A 20,942-nucleotide genomic window follows, 5' to 3' on the forward strand; every position below is an offset into this window, starting at 1 on the left:
CACATCATGTGGCTGTGTAGAAGTATATACACCCAGGATCATAGGTTTTCAATTGTGAGGCCATAGAACTAATCTCAGGCAGGAAGTCACCATCAGTTGCATTGTTGCAGACCGGAGGAGTGCACGTGCTCAGACACTCGGGGTCCACTGGGAGCAACTCGGCAACAGGCGTGCGTGCCTGCCAAGCAGGCCAAGATGAGATGGACGGGGACCCCTGCTGTGTCGTCGGTACCTGCTTTGCATAACACGCCACCAGCAAGCTACCGGAAGTCAAGGATCCGGGATCTGCTGATTCGAGCTACCCCTTTCCCCATTATATATATTCTTTTATTCGTGTGTAGCCGCACGTTCTATTGTTGACATTCCGCTGCATGCATCGCACGGGTTTGGAAAGATGGACGCAGCTTTGGAGATTCTCGATCCTCTTGTGCTGGACAGACTATACGCATACCTGTTGCCAGCCGACGATAGCGCGCTGGGCAATGGCTTCGACAACAGCACGTCTGCATTTTCAAAATCGCCATTGCAAACTTCTTGCGAGTCGGCATGGCCACGGGACAACATTCTTCGACAATGCGCTTCCATCCTGTTGATCACCCAGGTCGGTGCTACGCTCCTATACTGGGTGTTTAGCGCCTTCTCGTACTACTTCATTTTTGACCGCCGTCTCGAGTACCACCCGCGCTTCCTCCAGAACCAGGTACGCCAAGAGATCATCTCATCCATGACCGCCGTCCCTTGGATCAACATCATGACCCTGCCATTCTTCCTGGCGGAGGTGCGCGGAAAGAGCTTGCTCTACACTCGCGTGGACGAGTATGGCTGGGCATGGATGGCCATCTCAACAGTGCTCTTCATGATCTGGAATGACCTCATGATTTACTGGATTCATCGGCTTGAGCACCACCCCAGTGTCTACAAGTACATTCACAAGCCACACCACAAGTGGATTGGTAGGCGCACACCCCATGGACGGGATCCCAGCGTTTTCCAGCTAACACGACATAGTGCCGACTCCGTGGGCAGCTCTGGCTTTTCACCCACTCGATGGATATGTTCAGTCCCTCCCTTATCAGTGAGTTTCTTGTGTCCTCTGGGCTCCATTGTGGGCGACCTTTTAACGTGTTGATAGTGTGTTTGTCTTTATTTGCCCGGTGCAAAAGTACTTGTACATGGTTCTTTTCGTTCTGGTGCAGGTGTGGACAATTCTCATCCATGATGGTGACATGATCTCGGGCCACTGGCTTGAAAAGTATATCAACAGCCCGGCCCACCACACACTGCATCACATGTATTTTACCGTCAATTACGGGCAGTATTTTACATGGGCCGACAACTACTTCCAGTCGCATCGGGCGCCTCGTCCTGATTTGGATCCGCTTCATGATGCACTCAAGGTTATGAGAGAGAAGGGGCTGGTAGACGAAAAGGGAAATCCAATTCCCCAGAAGAACAAGAAGGACGAGTAGATATAGTGTGACGGCTGACGGACGCTGAGGATCATCAGTAATGGATGAGGTTGTACATGCGATTGCTGTGTTAAAGCGTTGAGAGGCGAGAGGACTCACGTACCATTTCCTAGAAAACGCCTGCCGCCCTTACATAAAGCATACAACTGCTACCTCTACTAGTGGAGCTAGCTAACTATAATGTTTAAATACTATTACACGAAAGTACGGTACTTTCCTTACCTCTATCTATTAGCCACCCACCTGATGTCTCATCTGCTGTGCTTTATCATTGATCAGATACTGGAGACCTTGCCCTAACCCTAACCCATAAAGCTGCAGGCGGCGCCTGCTTGCAACTCTGAACACCAGCACCTGCACAGTACGGTCCGTAGGTATACAGGGCACCGACTGACACTCCGTCATCCATTTAACTGATCAGCACTGTTGTATACAAGCATTCAGATGCATCCTTGATGGGGCTGATATAACTTAACACGCGCAGCTCCCTGCACGTCTCCGGCCATGCCACGACAACTGCCCTGGAAAGTTCTACCAAGTCAAAAAAAGACTGCTGCTGCTCCCGCCTCAGAACCCAGCGCATCATCACCTTCGGCTCGCGCCGCGCAATCATCAAGCAAAGCGAAGCTGAAGCTGAGCACAAGCGCAGATGGGCTCAATATTGTACCTGGCAATACAGCACGAGGCTCAGACACTAGCCGTCGTCCACATCTGCCCCGGTTCCCATCGACATCGCCGCCACCTGAGCCTCCGAGAGAGGAGTTTATGATTGAAGGCCTTCGCTGCGATGATAGGTATCGCATGGTGGAGGACGAGTTTCTCTCCGTGGCCGCCGAGTTCACTCGCCATTTGCACGCCGCCGAGTACCAGCGGCTGAGGAACCTTGCGAGTTCCAGGAATGCTGAGACCATTGATGATATCTCACGTTCTGTCACGGGCGCACCAACGATTGCTGTAAAACGAAGGCATGCCAGACTTGAAACGGCTGCCAGACAACAGAGAGGTTTAACCAAGGTCTTAGGGAAACGGGTTGATCACAACTCGGACTCCGAAGACAAGCCCTGGACAGGCACCTCGCTGCAGGGCCTAATGGATAGCCCAAGGAAGAAGAAGGTCCCATTACACCGCTCATTGAGTTCCCTGAGCGCTTCAGCTGGGTTCCGAGCCGCAACCCGTTCGAATCCGTCACTGAACCTGGCTGTGCATATGCAAGGGAGACTAGGCAACCGAAAGCCACCAAGTGAAGACAAGGGCGACGACAGCGAGGATGATGACTCGGCTTTGGATGGGCACACATCGTGGTCCCCAAAGCTCCATAGGGCTCGAGTTACCGAAATGCCGTCAGTCTCAATGCTCTCTGCCCGGAATACCACCGAAAGTAGACCATTTCAGACATCGGCGCATGCTTCGCGCGCCTCCAGTGATCAAGGCACGCGGTTAGACAGGACTTCGTATCCCATTACTCCTTCTCATAAACAGACCAACAGGCTCAACAAGAAGTATACTTCTAGCGACCAGGATGAAGAGGAAGACGACGTTGATTTGTTCTCCCGAGTTCGTTCCCGCAGGGCAGCCCAGCGACGAAGACCCGGCTCTCCGGTTATCAAAATCGAGGTCAAGACGGAGAACAGCCAAAGTGCCACCTCATTGCACGAGATACCGTTTCTCTAAAAACACCAGTGGATGTGATGACTGCGTTTCCCAGTATCAGCCACATTATTCCCCGGGTTGAAGCATGATCAAAAGATTTCCAAGTCTTACCGGCCAAAGTATTCGCCAAACTTTAGAGCTTCCTCGACGGGCAGAATTGGCGAAATCTTGACCATGGAAGGCGACAGCTTTGCGCTCCGCCACGAACCGAGCAAGCTCGTCCATGCCGGCGCTGGCCAAGGCGCTGAGCTGACTTCCTCTTTACCTTAGTACCAAGAGTGGGGGTGAGGTGAGTTACGGTGGTGCCCTTTGGGAGAAGGTTCTTGTACGAGGTGTCGGCATTCTTGCCGTGCTCGCAGTGCTCGAAAGGCTCCAATGGGGGGGCTTTTACCCTGGCTTCCAGGTAGAGGGGTAATGGGAATACTGCAGAGGACGATCAAGTCGGTATTGGCTCCATGGAACAGCAAAATATGTCCACCCTTTCCATTTGCAGGGCTTGATAAGTTGCACCTTAGCGGCCTGGAAGCTTCTTTTGTCAGACCACTCAGCTTCTTTGTTGAAGGCAACAAGGGGGAGTTCTTCATAGACGCCTCTGTGATGCACAAACTTGAGTTTCACGGGGTTCACCCTGGTATAGTCTGCAGTGAGCAGTTCCCTCCTACCAGTCAGGACGGGTGCCTGTTTCCTTCTCTAAAAAAGTGCATGGCATTGAACACACCTCCTCGAGCTGTTGATCGAAACGAAATGGGTTCATCGTCCACGGGTTTGATAGGAGATGCCCATGATGAAGGCTATGGATGATATTGCGTGAGCAAGTTATGTTCAATTCAAGATTGTTGCCCAATATGAGTGATGCAAATAGGGCTCGGGATTATGGCCTATTGCTTTCAATTCTACGCGAACCGGTGCCGATCCGATACCTTGTCGGAGGATATGAACGGCTGTTAAGTGGTATAAGGGTGTAAGAGGGGCTGTTGTCTAGGCCTCCAGAAGTCAACCGAGGAAGTGTATTCACAGACCGTTTAGCCGTCTTACCAAGCCGGCAAGGTATGCGTTGTCAATCAGAGCGTCTGGGGAGCAAATGTCGCGTGCTATAGGCGTGCGCATCATTGAGCATTGTTATAAACAGGTGATGTGAGACGCGGAGTGAATATATGATTGCGTATAGTGGTGATTGGAGTAGGGAGCCCATCATGGCCTCTAACGGTAGTCAATACGTGAGAATAGGCAAAGATGCATTTATCAAGAGTCGAGAATGCCCGCGAAGCTGAAATCGGGTAATTAGTTGTCGACGAGAAAGATCGGGGAACAATGACCTCTTGAACGGAGTAAAGGTTATGTGGGACAGCTGGCACCATGTATCATTCATGGACCTATACCATATTACGGAGGATATTGTTGGAAGCAAATGCCAAATTCATCATGAGATCCCCCTAAATCTTCTGCAATTTGTTACTGAGAGTCATAAAATGATCTTAAAGCCAGCTGCTATCAGGCATACCATGCATGCCTTGTGTCTTAAGATTGCCTGGTAGCATCCCTCCGACTGAGCTCAAGTTGGGCTTTGCGAAAGGCTTGGTCCTGGCCCCGGGAAAGGGGCGGAGAGGGGGGATATAACGGGAAATGATGAATGACCCAACGTCCCTTCGCTTCCAGCGCTTCTACTGTTGCGGACTAATTCAACCTTCCATCATGTTGGATCCGTGATTCATAAGGCAGGAGCGTGTTTCGACACTCGATTGGTTTTCTGGCGTTTATCTCGTCATCTCTAAATTTACGTCAACCTTGCTCACTGTCCCGTCACCTAGCACTGTACCGAGTGCGGTCTGGCACATCAGAAAAGTGTATGCCGATAGAAAACAGGGAAACTTGAAGGTTTGGTCGAAAAGTCTGACTTGCTTTCTACTCGAGGTGTGTGAACTTATACTCAAAACAACGGGAAAAAGAACTGGTAGCTTAAAAGTTCAAGTCGCCGATCTTGACACTCGTCCACCATAAAAAGACCGCTTGTATTACGCCCAAGATTTCCGCCTATATCCACTTCACATCTGCCTTCCTCTTGGAATAATGGAATCCCTTGGGTCCCTTGGTAAGGTTACCCCACACGCCGCTGATCAGTCGAGCCGTTAACCAGGCAACTCATTGATGTACTGAAGATGTTTTCCACCGTACGGTTTGTGTGCATGTCCCACAGCATAGCCCTGACCTTCCGAAGCCTCGGATATCAACGGGGATGGCTGGAACGAGGCAGGACTTGTGGTGGCTGGAGAGAAGGCCGAGGGTGATACCGTCTGTCCGTGTAACTCTGAACGCAAAGACCATGGACGGTCAGTCTGGGGGTCGAGTTCACTGATAATCGGGGACGCATGTAGATCTTCCGAGTTCCCATTTGGCGAGATTGGCGACTTGGACTCCTTTCCTAGCATATCATCGGCCGTGTTCACAGACCCGTCGGCACCAGACGGGCTGTGTTCATCCTCTGCTCTTCGTCGGCGGACTACAAAGAAGATGGCAAGGCCCACCAGTGCCAAAATAACCGAAGCAACGCTAACTATGCCCACAATGGCACCGGTACTGAGGTTCGAGGAGTCATCGGTCGAGGAAGCTGTTGTGGGTCTAGGTGGAACAGCAGATGGAGTAGACGTGGAAGAACCCGTACCAGCCGTGAAGGTTGCCTGGGAGCTTGCTGAATCTAGAGAGGAGGTGATTGTCTGGACTAAGGTGGTCCTGGGCTTGTGGTATACCAAGGATGGGTCGGATACGAGCCAGTTAAGGCTGCTCTCGTCCAGATGTGAAGGAAGTTTGACGACATTGGGGATGATGCTGGCAGTGAAGGTTTGGAAGGCAGCGGAGACGTCGGTGTTGGGACAAACTTTGTCCTTGTCACATTTGGCTGGGGGTTTCGTGATGTAATCCGGATAGTCGTTGTTCTGGATGCACGGCATCCACTTGAAGTCATCGTCACAGTAGATAAGGCCGGACCAGACAGTGGCATCATAAAACTTTTGAGGGCAAATGGGATCTTCATAATCTTTGTCTGTGCAACCAGCGACGTAGGTGGTGACGAAGTCTGCATCGAAACATGCACCTTCCTCGAGGCACATGTCGCCGAGCTGGCAGCACCCGACGTGGCCAAGAGCCGCATTGCCACAGGCGACATAGTGGTTTGGAAGGGCGATGGTCTTCGAAGAAGTCTTCCTGTAACAGGTGCCGTTGCTGATGTTCGGGTCAAAGCCGTCGATGGGGCCGCCGAGGTTGCGAGGAAGAAGGCGAAGGCTGACCATTGCAATCCAGGCAGTTGCCCCTGGGTACTCTGTGATGCAGTGGTAAGCAGGGCCGGCAGAACGAGGGGGACTGCTGTGAAAGATAGCAGGAGCACAAATGAAAAATGAAGTCGGAGATCCGGGTAAGGTCGAGGAGAGTGGCGAGGATTGATGGGCTCGTCAATCTGGGCCGACAGCAATTTGAGTTCGATTAAGTTCTGTCAAGCGTTGCAATTTCACGCCACCATACTCTAGAGATCCAGTATTGCAGTGGAAAGCGAAAGAACGTGCGAGGAAGGAAACAAGGGAAGTGAGGGAGGTGGACAAGAGGACACATTGGGCAGGCGAAGCCTGGAAGAAGAGGCGGCCAGCCTGGACTGAAGGGGGCCTCCTTCCCTGAGCGCCTGAATGTGCTTGCTTGATTGAAAGTTTGATGGAGGGTGATCATGCAGATTGCCGTCTGTTCCATCATGTTGTCCAAACCTCCACGTTTCCACCTTGACGTCCCTTGTCTGTTCGCCTCGCCCGCTCGCCGCCCCCCGCGGACCTCGCCGCCAGTCAATCTTCAAGCACCTTTGGTCCCATGCGACAGTGCACACTGCCAGCTCATGGCCTGCGTACAGTACGACCGTCTGGAATACCACTCACACTGCTGCGCTTCGGGCCTGTTGACTGAACATACCTATGTTGAGGTCGATGCGGGTTTCCGTTCTAGAGAGGAAAGAGCCGCAAGAAACGAACGATGGTGGTGAACGGGCGGCCTTTATCCTTTGCCATCCGTCATCCCCGGGTTGCCGACTGGTACCCGTGCCCGACCAGTTGCCGAGACAGCAGCAATTTTCACACCAAACCTTACTCGGCAGCCTAAGGTCGTGTGCACAAACCCATATGGGATAAAAAGAAGGGATGAAAACGATGAGTAAAAACTGCCATTAGAAGTCTGTCTCGCCAGTGTTTTCCACCGCCTTGGGGACGCACTCAGCTGGTCTCTGCGGCTTATTCACTGTTCAACCAATTTGGCTGCCACAAGTGCTCCATCCTGACAGACCTCTTCGTCTCGGTCTTCGCATCGCTTCTGATAAGCACAAATGCCCATCATCAGGTTATCCACCCCGCCGCCATTCTTCACTTGTTGTGCGTCATGCTGCTGAGTCTTTATGACAGATACTGGCAAGTCATGCTCCTCCAAGGGGTGCTGATGGGCGTCGCAATCGGTGCAGTAAGAGTTTGACAAGAAGCGAACAGCCGCACTGAGAGTGGTGGCTTTCGGATCCTCTGTTGGCGATATCGTCATCCCCATTGGTTTGTCCCCGCTGCTCAACAACTCCAGCTTCGGGTGGTCCGTAGGCATCACAGGCCACTTCGTGATGCCTTTCATGCTCCTCTTCCCTTGCATGGTCGTCAAGGCCCGTCTGCCCCCGAGACCCCCGGACTTCTAGATCCCGGCCGCTTGCAAGGACACCAGATGCATTCTCCTCATCGCATCTCTGTTCTTCATCTTGCTTGGTATGTTCACTTCGCTCTTCTTCATACTCACGCCGAAACACCTGCTCGCTATCCTTAGCGCCGCTTCGACAAAGCCGTGTCATCCCTGGTATCTCGGCCGACAAGTACGGACGACTCAACCTTTACGCCCTTGAGGCCATCTCCACGAGGGTCATTAGCTTCTGCACGAACTCGGCTGTAAGTGGCGCAGCGCTTAGTGTCTATTCGGTCCTGTCTGATTTCGGACCCGGCACCATCATCTGCGGGCCATCGGCCGCCTTCTCCATGAGCACCAAGAGCCAGCAAGACATAGGAACCTTTATGGAAATGGGCATGGCCATCAGCGCGCTTGGAGGCCTGATCGGTCCGCAACATCAGCCAACATGAGGGCTTCTCGAAGTGTCCATGTTTCGTGGTGCCATCTGTTTGCTAGAAGGTTTTGTTGCGCTTGCGACCAAGCTGGCCACTCCTGAAGGCATTGTGGGCAAGGTCTGAATTGTTGTCATGGGCCACGGCTGTGAGCGGACCATGGATGCACATACACTGGTGTTGGGATCTGTGACGCAGTTAGATCCTGATATAAATAGCCACCTATCGTGCTTCACTCAGTCGATTTCCTTATATCGAGAAGACAATAATCACGGCTTGCTGGTGCAAAGCTTGACATGGCAACATAGGGCGGCGTAGTGAAGTTTTATTTTTTATTCTTTTATAAGGCTGCACAAGATGTTGTTTCCGTGACGTGACTGGTCAATTGCGAGGTTGCGGTTTGGCGATCAGGAACCCGGCGAGCTTGATATCCACTGTTCCGGGAGATAACCCCACTGAAATTCACTGTAATGGCGTGGCGTGTGCTTTACACGTTACTCCACCATTCAGTAGCAGTTTGCGGTTTCCCCAGATTGAATAAATATACTATGGATTATCTTCAACTTCAAAAAAGTCTGAACCTTTGGACCCGGGAATATTTGAGTCCCGAGATAGTAGACCAAAGGAAGAAGCAACAATCGTCCCGACATCAATATCAGCATCGTTTTTCATGAGCTGCATGCAGACGGGCTGATTTTGGCCGGCATTGTTTAATTTTTGTTTTCCCAGCTTGTGTGTGTCTCACAACTGCACCAAAGCGTCTCGACGACAAACCGAATACCCAAGGGGTCCGGGCAGAGACGGAGACGAAAAGGGGACATACCGGAGGCCAAGCGACGGCTTCTGCTCATCCGAAATGGCTCGCCGAACCACAAGAGGCATAAAGAAGAGCTACGTTGAGGCACCTATTGTTTTCGATGATGAGGACGAGCCAATCCCCGTCACATCCAAGGACTCCGACGATGAGGACTTTACTGCCCCGGAGCCCGCTCAGGAGGAAGAGGATGACAAGGATGAAGAAGCCGACATGGCCGATCCTACCAGTGAAGAAGACGAGGCCGAGGACGATGAAGATGATGGCGATGCTGACGGTAAAAAGAACGATGCGTCCTCCCAGCCCAAAAAACACCGTAATACGGGCGCTGGCATGATCCAGAGCCGCAAAGGCTTCCATGACATTCCTCATTACCCCCTCGAGACACGCATTGTGACCCGTGTCTACGCAGGTCCCTTGAGGCGATATGCGCGGTATAGTGCCCTGCGCGACTCCATGTACGGGCCCGAGTACAACCGCATCAAGATCATATGGGACTTGGAGATGCGATGGGCCGAATTTCCCGCTCTGCCACCCAGGTACTTGCCTCATGAACCCCAGGGCATCTGTCCCAGTCCATGGCTCGCGCCTGCCTTCGAGCGTACACAGGAACAAAATGCTGCTCGATGGTACAATAACTACTACGCCAAGAGTCCCGAGGTACAGCAATGCCATTTGCTTTCTAGTCATGAGGGGGAGCATCTAATTCCTCAAGCCGGAGGTGATCTTGTTACCTTCATTGGGCCCTGGTATCGCCAGGGAGAGTTCCGGTTTGCCCAAGGCCAGAGTTTACCGATAACGGCTTCTGGTCTCCCAACGAGCACATCCGAAGACCAAGACAAGAGCTCAACAGGCTGGATGCTCGACATTGGAAGTATTCCGCTTGCCATGGGCTGGGTTCCATCTCTCGTCAATGCCAAGCAAGTTCTCGCCATCGCAAGCATACCCTTCGCGGATCAAGAACCTAGGCGACAAGAAGACGGTGCAGATAAGTACCAAGACCCCAGTGCTATGGCTGAAGGCTGCGTCCAGCTTTGGGAGTTCACACCAAAAGAGGCAGACAAAACGCTAGCTCGACCTTCCACCACCCCAGCGCGGCTGATCAGGACATTGTGTTTCAGCTGGGGCCGGCCAAAGCGACTGCAGTGGTGCCCCGTGCCTTTTGAGTCGGTCGGTAGTTATGGGCTACTAGCTATACTTACAGGAGATGGAAAGGCCCGGATTATTGACGTCAAGAAGGTTGAAGAAGGGAGCGCTCCCGTTTACGGTAAGTCAGACGTAGTTAGATGTTTCCTCCACCCGATATTCTGAGGACTTCCTGACTAAGAGAGTGCTTATTTAGAATGGGTACAATCGCCTGTTGTCACCCTTGGCATCGATGATGACTACAACAACAAGGTGACTTGTCTAAGCTGGGTGAATATCAACCGCATCGCCCTCGGTCACTCGGATGGGTCTGTCACACTGTGGTCCATTTTCCCCCGAAAGATGCTACAAAGAGTCGGAGTACACACCACGTATGTGATCGATATCTGCTCAGCCTACCCGTCAAATCCCTACTTGGTCGCCTCGATTCCCGTTGGCGGATGTGCAACCTTGACCGACCTGTCGCAGCCAAGCTCCGAACTCACATACTTCCCTGTTCCCGCTATCAGCTTCCAGCCGAACATGCTTTGCTGGAACGAGTCCATGCAGGGTTTCATGGCTCTCTACCCATCTTCCACGCCCAACACGACGATTGCGTTCCTACACCATCGCTTCTTTTGCCAAGCTCGTAGTATCTGCACGGGTCCGAACACTATCACTTGCATTTCTGCCGGAGCTACGCACCCGTTTGTGCTGGCCGGTTGTGCAGATGGCTCGTTATTCTCTTGCAACGCTCTGCAGAAGCTTTTCAAGCAGAAGGGGGAGCCTTTACAAAAAATCAAGGTAATGGAACACGAATACAGGCCGATTAGACGTCCTGAACTTCAGGGAAAAGACAGCAGTCGTCCCGTCAGAGGCGCGGTCCGGATCTTGCAAGGTTTCCTACCGGAGCCCAATGACGATCCCAGGACGGAGAAGCGCAAGGAGCTGGACCGGAAGAAAAAGCTAGAAAGAATGAAAACGGCGTCTGGAAAGAAAAAGGGCCGACCAAGGAAGAATGGAGGCACCGTAGAGGATCTGGATCGGGAGGCCGAGCTCGACGACAAGCTTGCATCGCGCGTGGTCACCCATGAGCCGCTGACCAGGCTAACGACGATTGTATGGAACCCGAACATGCAATACAGCTGCTGGGCGGCGTGTGCAATGGCTTCGGGTATTATCAAGGTGATGGATCTTGGAGTGCAGTAAACTAAGGATTTGTTGACTTTGCCGAGCCACGGAGGGAGTAATGCCCAATATACAAAAGCGGGAAATGACTATCTCACGATCCAAAGCGAAGCATGATTACTATACGACAATCCACCGGACGGCGAAATAGGGTAAGCACATGGACTGAATAATACGTGTCAAGCCCAAAGTTAACCCTGATACTTAACAGCGCCAAGTGTACCAATGTAACAAGTCGCTTCTTGTTACATTGGTCAATTGACCTCATTTGCCCTGAGCAGCATCAGTTTCGAAAAAAAATGATTGAGTCAATCACGTTATCCATCCATCCATCCATCCATCCATCTATTTATCTATCTATCTATCTATCTATCTCCACACACTCTACCTTCTAGTATGCAGTCAACATGCCATAGTACTTGTATCGGGTCTCAGCAGGTGCCTCCCAAGACGGCATGATGGTGGTCGAAAGCCTTGGCCATACCATGTAAATGAGTGGCTGCCGCCAGGACGACAAAGACATGGAAGATCTGATGGGAGCTGCCCCAAATGTCAAAACGACCGGGATACCGACATTCAGGCCATCGAACCTGGTGTTTGCTCTAGTCAGAACCCGGCAGTGAGGATAAAAAGATATAAGAGTTGAGGACTTACAGCATACAGGAGGGCGCCGAAGATATACATGGCTCCTTGAAGCATGACCCATCTGAGTCCCATGAGCTCATCTAGTTGGGTGAAGGAGGTGAAGGTCAAGGCGTGCAGGATGGGGACGACTCCGGATGCGCCGAGACCGATGAACATCATGGCACGGTAAGGACGCCAGGCGGGAGTGCGGAAGTGTTCAAACCAGGAGATGGTGATGCACCCAAGACCCAAGAGACAGATCTGTAAGCATTGGATGTTTTGTCAACACCAGTTTGACAAGTGTGTCATTTTCTTTTCAACTTACCATGCTCAGGTAAAAAGTCAACAAGGCAGGATAGCAAAAGAAGCCATAGTACATGGTTGGCACATAGCTCCCGACAATGAGAAAGACGATTCCAGTGTAATCCAGCTTGTTTCCCCACTTGGCCACCTCGGGGCTATGGTTGGACAGGGTATGGTACGTAGCGCTCATACCCAGGCAGCAGAAAGCGCCCAAAAAGAAACAGGTGAAGACGAGGACGTCCGACTCGGAGGCGGACTCATATCTCGGGGCAACGGCATTGTAGAGAAAGAAGCCGCCAAAGGTGAACGAGATGGCGCCTAGGAGATGAGTCCAGATGTTGACAAACTCATTGTGCAGGTAGAAGATGGACCAGAAGGATTGCTGAAAGCTGTTGGAGGTGCGGCGGTAGCCCGAGTGGATGAAGTGGTTATCGCGGCGCCAGTGGGGGAGTTCATCCCACAGCACCAGCAGGGCGTCCTCGATCCGGTGTTCGACATCCTTGGCGCTTTCCAAAAGGGAGTCGGCGGCGGAGGAAAAGACTCTGGAGGCGGAAGCGATCGAGGCGGTCGAGGGCCGGCGACGTTCCCGGAGTGAGACGCCAGGCTGCGGAGGGTCGGAGTCCGCGTCTCCGGCCGGCATAGTGTCTTTATATATATATATATATATATATTTTATTCCCCTTAGAGAGTTTGCGGTTTCGCGGTGTTCGTTTGGTGTTGGTGTTGTGGCTTGTTTAGAGACAGTGGTTGTCAAGTATCAAGATGTAGATGAGAATCAATTTACTAGCACAGCTATACTTGTAGACAACATTGTATGCACATGTCAAAGGCAAATTCCAGCTTTCTGTTGAGCTCATGGTGGCTTTGGTGGGCTGTCATGTTTTCATGATCCTCGACTGTTCCCACAATCAGAGATCCGGACGGATTTCCACTTCAAAGCCCATGTGTCCCCACCGGCCCTCCGAACCGCGGTGTTACTCCAGAGGAAGCTTGCAGTAGCCACTACAAGAAACGAGGTAGGTACACTCGGCGACATACATCACTTTCCAAAGGAAGCAATGGCGTTACAAGCTTCGTGTATTGAAAAAGCTGCTACCAAACTAGGTATGTAGCGAGTGGTATTGTACCAATACGAATCACTTGCTTTGAAGGAAGAAGCGCTTGTTGGGAAGAGGTAGCGTTGTTTTGTGTCCGTCGTAATGCTTTTGATGCCGTCATTTTGTGTTGGCCGCTTTTCCCATCTTTTTGTTGGGTGGACACTTGCTGTGTCAGGAGTTGAGGCATGGCTCTCCGGAGCTGACAGCTGATTGCCGCCTGGTGATCGCCTGGCACGATGGTGCTTGGGCGCTTTAGTGTGGAGGAAGGAACGCACATCGGGTAAATACGACTTCACTGCAAACCATGACACTCTCCGACGGAGTGAAAGAGAACGGAAGGATCGATTCAATGGAAGCGATTGATATCTGCCCTCCTGCCTAAAATGTCCTCCATAGCATGGATGCAGCTTTCATCATATGTCACCTTTTACGAAACCTGACCCTTTTTCCTCTCGCCAACTCATCCTCATCGATGGTTCAGGTCCTGTCCCACCACCAACCACACTGGCTTCACTTCGCAGTCCCTCTACCAAAGACAGACACAAACCGCCCATTCAGCTCCAAGCGGACAGCGCTCCGTCGCCGCTCCCTACCTACTCATCTAGCTACCCCCTGTTCGACTGCTTCTCAAAAGAATGGACCAGGTGTGCGATTGGCCTCATGCTTGTCAATGCAAGTGCATAAATCCATTCACTAACGATACATGTCACATTTCTTGCCTCTTCGCCCAAACTTCTGCAGTCAGCTCAAGTGCCGACGGGAGCATGATATTCCCAAGGTCAAAGAGAGGCACGAAAAAACTAACGGAGACACGAGGTGAGAACCTAAACCAACCCACCATTGTATTCCTGACGGACTCCCATGTGCTGTGCCGCACAAACAGCTTCTTCCCCCCCCGGGAAGAAAAAAAAAAAAAAAAAAAAGCCAAGGCTCCCAGATGACATCCGAAGGGGAATGACAATCACCGACTCCGGTCATGGCCCGTCCAGACTCTCTCGGGTTACCTGGATAAGGTCGAGAAGACAACCCACACGGAGTAACCTCTTCGCTATTCTTGGAAACCAACCTTGTGTGTTTCTCAGTCTCGACCCTTTTTCAATATACGCCTTCGTTATCACAATGGCCTGGTTGGTCTGCGTCTGTCCATCCCCCATTGAGGTGGTGATTTTATGTTCGACAAGGACAAGTATCCGAGCAAAGTTCAAAGGCACCTTCATGTTCGGTTCAGAGATGCCATGCGCCCACAAACACCCAACACGCTTCACCACCTCGGCATCATCAATCTCTTACACAGCAAAAGCGCCCCGAATGTGACGCAGTTTCCATCTCCCAACTCCTGCGACAAATGTTACGGGTCGCCGGGAGTGTGCGCTGCGATATCTACCACCATTCATACATGAACCACGGATGGGAAGCAGCACGTCGCCCACGCCAAGTCGGGTCAAGGTGGGTGAAAACACTATGTCAGTCCGAAAATAGCCCGTCCCTTTGCCCTCATCTACATCTGCGTCTAAATCCCGACCAGAGCATATTTCGGTTGGCTACGGCCTTAAGTCGCCACTCAACCCAAAATTGCATGCGAACGTCGACTTCACGTTCTCAATGTAAGGGTCTGCATGTCCAGCTACGAGTCCGGGCCACGGGTCAAGAGAGCTTGGGACCTCGGGTCCTTGGGTGATGATGCCGGCCGGTCGGGTAAATCAAGCGGTTCATATCACCACCAGGCCTTCAACACCTGGGATATCATTTATCCCATATTACCTCGATATTGTCGCCACCAAACTTCTATCACCATGTCGCCATATCGCAACATCACCCACGTCGTATGCTGTTCCGCCCGCAGTATCGGACGGATCTAATCCAAAATATCGATATCGAAATGCTATTAATATTACTTGGCTTCAAGCGGAGGTTAATGAAGGCAGCAAGCGTACTTGGCATGCATCGAACGATGAGCAACCGACAATGCCATGTCTATATCAACAAGGCCAAGATCCGTACAGTACTTCGATCACGCTTAGAGTTGCTCTCTACAGACATGGACTTTGCCCAGATTTGATGAATACCAACAACAACAACTAGCACCGGCAGTCCTCCCATTCCTCCGCCATCATGGTCGGATCAAGCCTCATTCTGTCACTGCTCGGCTTTGGTGTCGTCCGTGCCTTGCCAGCTTCCAAGAAGGTAGAGGAGCGTCAGACCTTCGTAGGAGGTGGCTGGAGCGATTTTCCCGGTGACGGCAAAGCCCCTCTAACCTGCTCCATCAACATCCCCATCTCTCAACAAGCCCCCTGCATCTTCTTCCCCATTCCGGGTATCATCAGACCCGGCAAAGAAAAACGACAAGTTTTGGGACCTGGCTACAGCGACTTTCATCCCGGTGATGGTGACGAGATCCCTATCTGCGAGATTTCTCTTCCCATCAGCGAACAACCCCCGTGTATGTTCTTCCCAATTCCGGGAGAGATTACGCCAGGAAAGCGATCATTCAGCCTCCCGGCGGAGTATGCCACCAATGCCAAGCAATTGATCCTTCAGCTTGAGAACCAGCTGGTGGCTCTCCAAAACAAGAACAACAAGACGTCTGAGGACATCGCTGATATTCGCGCCATCAATACTGCCCTTAAGTACCTGGCGAATATCGATCAGATCTCCGCACCGCCTGGATCTGAGACTGGCTTCACTCCCGGCAAGCGGTCATTCTTCCTGCCTGGCGATTACGCGACCGACACTAAGAAAGTTATCCTACAACTCGAGAAGCAGTTGATTTCCCTCCAGAACAAAAAGAACAAGACTGATGAAGATTTGGCCGATATCCAAGCCATCAAGTCTGCACTCAAATATCTATCCGGTATTGACCAGATCTCTGCACCCCCGGGAACTGAGACTGGTTTCGTCCCCGGAAAGCGTGATGCGCCCTCTGTTGGCGCTTACGCTTCAGTCTGCCCGGGGCTGGAAGGTGCCGAGATTGCTCTCGAGACTCTTTTGCACAAACCCAAGCCAACAGTGCAGGAGTACATCATTATCCAGAAGTTGACCAGCTTCCTTGCCGGATGTGGCATCGCCATCGTCAAATCTCCCGATGGCACATGGACCGTCATCAAGCCCTCCGACAAGAAGCGAGGTGTGGATACCGAAGCCGTTGCCACTCCTCAGCCTGCCGCAGACTTTGACCTTGCCGGATTGGAAAAGTCATATCACCTGCTCCTCGGGTCTAGCCAAGGCGGTCAACCCTCTTTCATCACCTGGCTTGTCCTCCGACAGATGGCTGATCTGCTCGAACTGTACGGTGCTCCTGTTGATGGCGCCGTCTCCTCTGGTTTCGCCACCTCCAAGCGCCAGATCACCATCGGTACAGGCAGCTGCCAGCTCCTGGGCATTCTCGGTCTCAAGGCTGCACTCGCCGCTCTGACAACCGCCTATGGGGGCCCCGCCAAGGCGCCGACCAACATCTTCCACATTGAGCAGATCCTCGTTACGGCCATCCAGCTTTGTGGTCAAGGTGCTCCTGGCTGGACTACACTCGCCCCCGGTAACCCCATCCTCGGCGGTCCGCTTGTTCCCGACCCAACTGTTCCTGGGGAACCCATCAAGCCCGATCCGTATGTTCCTGGCGGGCTCATTGGGCCAGGCCGCTAACAAGCGGGCGCGCGTGATGATCCTACGACTTTGCTGGATGCGTTGCAGGCTCTCGAGACGCATTAAGAAAACTACGAGTTTGTAACTATCCCTGTGCCGCTATTCTTGATCATGTTCAGCTTGGTGACCATCCTCCAGGAGCTGTATGTTGTGATTGTAAAGAGATGGCCTGTCTTGGGACAAGGACCTGTTGTTTTGACCCCTTCCACTTGGGAGCAGTATGTCATTAATGAAAGGGATGGAGTTCGATAAGGGGTTATTGCAGAAGAGGCGTACAACGTTGGTGCCCGTGGGAAAAGAGGTTGCCGGTGAATCGGACGCAGTGGGCAATGGCGAAGCGCCAACAATCGGAGCGGCTCACAACAGCAGCTCATGGAAAGGACGGTGTGCCTGTCGGTGTTTACCGCTGATAACCTGGGTGTAGATGGAGAAGAAGACCTTGGCCATCCCTTCTCGATGTTTCAAGGCCGGAATCTACAACTATTTGTTCCATCCTTTCTTTTCTCAAGTCCAGAAGTTTTACATGATCCTCCTTCTTTTTTTCTTTTTCTTTTTTTTCTTTCTTTTCTTCTTGTTCTTGAGAGTATCATCAAAGGTTTGATTGATCTCTTACGTCCTGACCCACATCGCTGCGCCTCGAGAGCACGTGCCTCAACCCCCGTAGACTGTCAAGATCGATCCCATTCCAAGATATCAATCTAGTCCACGACGGTAAGTCTCCGGACCAGAGATGGTCTCCAGCTAATTCCGCGTATACCTCGATTCAGCCCCCCCGTCATATGAACATTGAAATTTGCGCCAAGTGCCTCATCAATCCAGGAGCATTTGATGTTCATCTCTACCCGTCGGATAAGTCAAAGGTTATGTGTCCCAGCAATTCACTCCACTGTCGCCATAAAAAGTCGCAACACGCGCGCTTATAGCCCATGATATATGATCTGACGGCGGTAGTATCCGAGAATTTGAGGTCAAATTTCATACATGATAATCAACTCTGCGTTCATGCATGAAGCCATGCGATCACAGATGTACACACTCTCGTAGAAACGGAATGCTACAATTTGAGGTGCGGAAGGTCAAGCCAGCGCTGTCGTCCGATGGACAGCATTGCCGCAATTCACCAGCCAACCTTACCCAGCAGCTGTTCATGACTGGGCAAAATAATTCTCTATGTACCGGTAGGCCACATCAGATTGCTCAAAGCGCCCTCCTTCGGACGTTCAGAGCATTTTGGCTAATGTATGAAGTGCAATTCCAGTTACGACGATATCCACCAGGAGAGTTTGACCGTCTACATTCGCTCCTGAGCCTTCGAGGAAGACATCGAATGGTTGACCCTCAACATTGAGTCAAGAAACCCAGCAACCTATCTGCTACCTACTCCTACACCACCACACGGTCAATGCACATACACGGCTGCTTATCCTACTCAGAGATAATCGGAATCGCCAACATTCGTTCAGGTTCACTGTCCGCTTATAGCTACGGCTACCGCCTTTGCTAAGCTGGGTATCGGTACCTTTCAGGTGAACTCAAACCCCGAAGCGCTTACTATAGTAACAATGGTAGCGCATAGGATAGAATGTGAATCAGTCATCCGATGGTGTGACTGCTATGTCCCCTTCCCAGACACGGACCCCCAAAGATGTCTCTTGGCCCTGTAAGGCTCGAGTCAGATGTGATATCAGCTTAATTATCATAGGAAACACTGAACCCGTAATGACGCAGTGTGCATTTTTCCATGCCGAAGATATGCGGCAGGAATTGATGGCCTCTATTGATATGGCTAAGCTATCATGTTACGTATCCCAAAGCATCTAACCTGACTTGTGTTTCATCAGAACAAGTGACGTATAATTCAAGCTACGGATACGGGTACGGACACTCGTATGAAAGACGGCATACAGACACGGTTTCCTAGCGCTGGTAGGTTGATGACTACCGCCATGAATACCTCTAGGTATCTGTGCCTTCACAGAATCAAAACTTAAACTGTCGTGATCATCAACTGCAACTCATTTCTCGCCGAGGGAGCAATACTTGCCGTATGCGAACAAAGAGGAGGTTTGGCTTCGGCAGTGACCGTCTATTAATGTCTCACTTAGCCGACCGATTGAAGGAGTTCTGTCCTGCCCACTGCACATATATGACTTATAACATCAGGTATTGCGCTTAAAGTCGCTTGTGCCGGACGGGCGCGGTTGACTTGCCGGGCTGGATGAAAACCTGACTTTTGGTAATCATCGTGTCCCCGTATCGTTTCCGTGCCTTTCGGTGCGCCACCTCGGTCATATTTTCCTGCTTCTCTTTGTTCTTAATTGCAGTGGTAACTGCCGAAATTTGACTGTTGGAGTGGCTGATTGACAAGACCCAAGTCGAACAAGAGTGGCTCTACCCGTGTGCCCTTCGTCCTTCTTTGTCTTTTTTCGCTTGTTCCGAAAGCCACCACCAATGGCTCGGACTCTGCCATTGAGGCGAAAGAGCCTCGTTCATCGCGTCACGCGTGTTAGCCAAGTAAGTCTAAGACAGAACATGATCAGCAGAACCGAGGATCATACAATAGAGTTAAGAGACTACTCATCTCGAGTCCGAGACTACTTAGATTATCGAGCGAGTACAAGACTGTCCACCAACTATACTTCAAACGCGTACTACCTCCGAGCCTCGAGACACACCACCATTCCATCTTTAGTCTTTAAACAAAGACATGAAAGGGGAGCCCAAAGCCATGATTGAGCCACTTCGATCGAGTTTCAACTGTGTTCACTTTCCCGTCTCACGGCTCGGTGGCTTCAGCCTCACTCTACCGTCATCTAGGACGGCCAAAGCTCGAAAATGTTATTGTTTATGCCTTGCCTTTGCCCTGCTTTAACATCTTGGTAGCTCCGTATGTGGGATGTGCAAGTTCACTCACAGGAATGGCTGCCATTCTCAACCAATATGTCACTGGTTCCGTACAATTCCTTTCCGGAGCCACCTAACATCTCTTTGAACTTGGTATCCAACCGAGATCGACAATAATGCGCAGAGTATCGCATAGTAGTGTAGTCTAAGTCGGCTGCAGGTGCCGTCTGCTAAGACACGGCGCGGCTGAAGGTGGGCCTTCCTGCACCCTTTCTCCCGGAGCCTCCGAGACAACGGTAAGCTGCAAGCCTATGCTTGTTTTGTTTCATGGACGGGTACCACGGCCTTGCCTGGCTATATGGTTTTCACTATTGTCTAGGAATTCAGTGAACCCTACATGGAAGCCGAGCATGTCGCTCCATATGGCGTAGGGGAATCATGTCATTGGTGGACGTAAAGAATAACAGACACGCGAACACACAATATCTGACCACTGAAACATCATCATATGGTTACTCCATGAAGGTAGACAAACTGAGTGTGCACGTTGCTAACAATCGGTGTAGATACTTAGAGAGTAGGATCACCTCAAACCAATCAGCATCATGTGCTGCAATCAGTACATGTGTCTTACTATCAACTAAACCACCACAAAACAGCTGAAGTTTCAAAACCAGACCTTAGTGTACGCCTAGTCTAGCTGCTATGCCTCGCTGTCATGCCTCGGTGGGAGGGCTGATATTGCTTGTGCATTGTTGTGCTGCTGACAGGCGGCACAGTCCACACAAAGAGCCTGTGTGCATAGCGCCAGTGCATGTGCTTCCTTATGCCGTGACTACACCTCTTAGCCAGAAGCAAACGGTGAGGAGATGGAGGAAGAGGCCGAGAAACGGACAACCCGGCACACCCAACTCAACGGCAGCCAGGCCCTTCCGTCCCTTCCCCGCTGTCCATCTAAACTGCACACGACCGGAAACGGTTGAGACTGACTGAAGACCGCCCTCATAAGCCGGGAGCCGAGATAAGAATTCCCCAGGGGAATGGGGGTGGGGGGGGGGGGGGGGGGGGGGGA

General features: G+C 51.6%; 7 protein-coding genes across 7 annotated transcripts; 5 read left to right on the forward strand and 2 right to left on the reverse strand.

Moving 5' to 3' along the window:
• Positions 1-373: 373 nt before the first annotated feature.
• On the forward strand, positions 374-1,673 carry NEUTE1DRAFT_78153 (lathosterol oxidase; the record flags this gene model as incomplete). Its single annotated transcript, XM_009850781.1, has 3 exons — positions 374-953; positions 1,009-1,075; positions 1,133-1,673. The coding sequence occupies 3 exons, from the start codon at positions 395-397 to the stop codon at positions 1,467-1,469; spliced, it is 963 nt and encodes a 320-aa protein (XP_009849083.1).
• Positions 1,674-1,865: 192 nt separating this feature from the next.
• NEUTE1DRAFT_78156 (uncharacterized protein) lies at positions 1,866-3,239 on the forward strand (the record flags this gene model as incomplete). Its single annotated transcript, XM_009850782.1, has 2 exons — positions 1,866-2,809; positions 2,957-3,239. 2 exons carry the CDS (start codon positions 1,974-1,976, stop codon positions 3,138-3,140), a joined length of 1,020 nt encoding a protein of 339 aa, XP_009849084.1.
• Positions 3,240-5,121: 1,882 nt separating this feature from the next.
• On the forward strand, positions 5,122-6,511 carry NEUTE1DRAFT_120708 (uncharacterized protein; the record flags this gene model as incomplete). Its single annotated transcript, XM_009850783.1, has 3 exons — positions 5,122-5,208; positions 5,335-5,857; positions 5,917-6,511. 3 exons carry the CDS (start codon positions 5,187-5,189, stop codon positions 6,509-6,511), a joined length of 1,140 nt encoding a protein of 379 aa, XP_009849085.1.
• An 871-nt stretch (positions 6,512-7,382) lies between these two features.
• On the reverse strand, positions 7,383-8,346 carry NEUTE1DRAFT_98972 (uncharacterized protein; the record flags this gene model as incomplete). The annotated part of the gene is made up of 4 exons (XM_009850784.1): positions 7,383-7,577; positions 7,991-8,088; positions 8,185-8,257; positions 8,320-8,346. 4 exons carry the CDS (start codon positions 8,344-8,346, stop codon positions 7,383-7,385), a joined length of 393 nt encoding a protein of 130 aa, XP_009849086.1.
• Positions 8,347-9,092: 746 nt separating this feature from the next.
• On the forward strand, positions 9,093-11,384 carry NEUTE1DRAFT_144920 (uncharacterized protein; the record flags this gene model as incomplete). The annotated part of the gene is made up of 2 exons (XM_009850785.1): positions 9,093-10,317; positions 10,393-11,384. The coding sequence occupies 2 exons, from the start codon at positions 9,093-9,095 to the stop codon at positions 11,382-11,384; spliced, it is 2,217 nt and encodes a 738-aa protein (XP_009849087.1).
• A 284-nt stretch (positions 11,385-11,668) lies between these two features.
• NEUTE1DRAFT_144921 (uncharacterized protein) lies at positions 11,669-12,930 on the reverse strand (the record flags this gene model as incomplete). Its single annotated transcript, XM_009850786.1, has 3 exons — positions 11,669-11,953; positions 12,018-12,248; positions 12,313-12,930. The coding sequence occupies 3 exons, from the start codon at positions 12,928-12,930 to the stop codon at positions 11,795-11,797; spliced, it is 1,008 nt and encodes a 335-aa protein (XP_009849088.1).
• Positions 12,931-15,499: 2,569 nt separating this feature from the next.
• On the forward strand, positions 15,500-16,582 carry NEUTE1DRAFT_24513 (uncharacterized protein; the record flags this gene model as incomplete). Its single annotated transcript, XM_009850401.1, has 1 exon — positions 15,500-16,582. A coding segment is annotated over one exon (1,083 nt), but the record flags the coding sequence as incomplete, so codon positions are not given.
• Between the last annotated feature and the right edge of the window lie 4,360 nt (positions 16,583-20,942).

Source organism: Neurospora tetrasperma (assembly GCF_000213175.1).
Source record: "Neurospora tetrasperma FGSC 2508 unplaced genomic scaffold NEUTE1scaffold_2, whole genome shotgun sequence".
Taxonomy (NCBI): domain Eukaryota; kingdom Fungi; phylum Ascomycota; class Sordariomycetes; order Sordariales; family Sordariaceae; genus Neurospora; species Neurospora tetrasperma.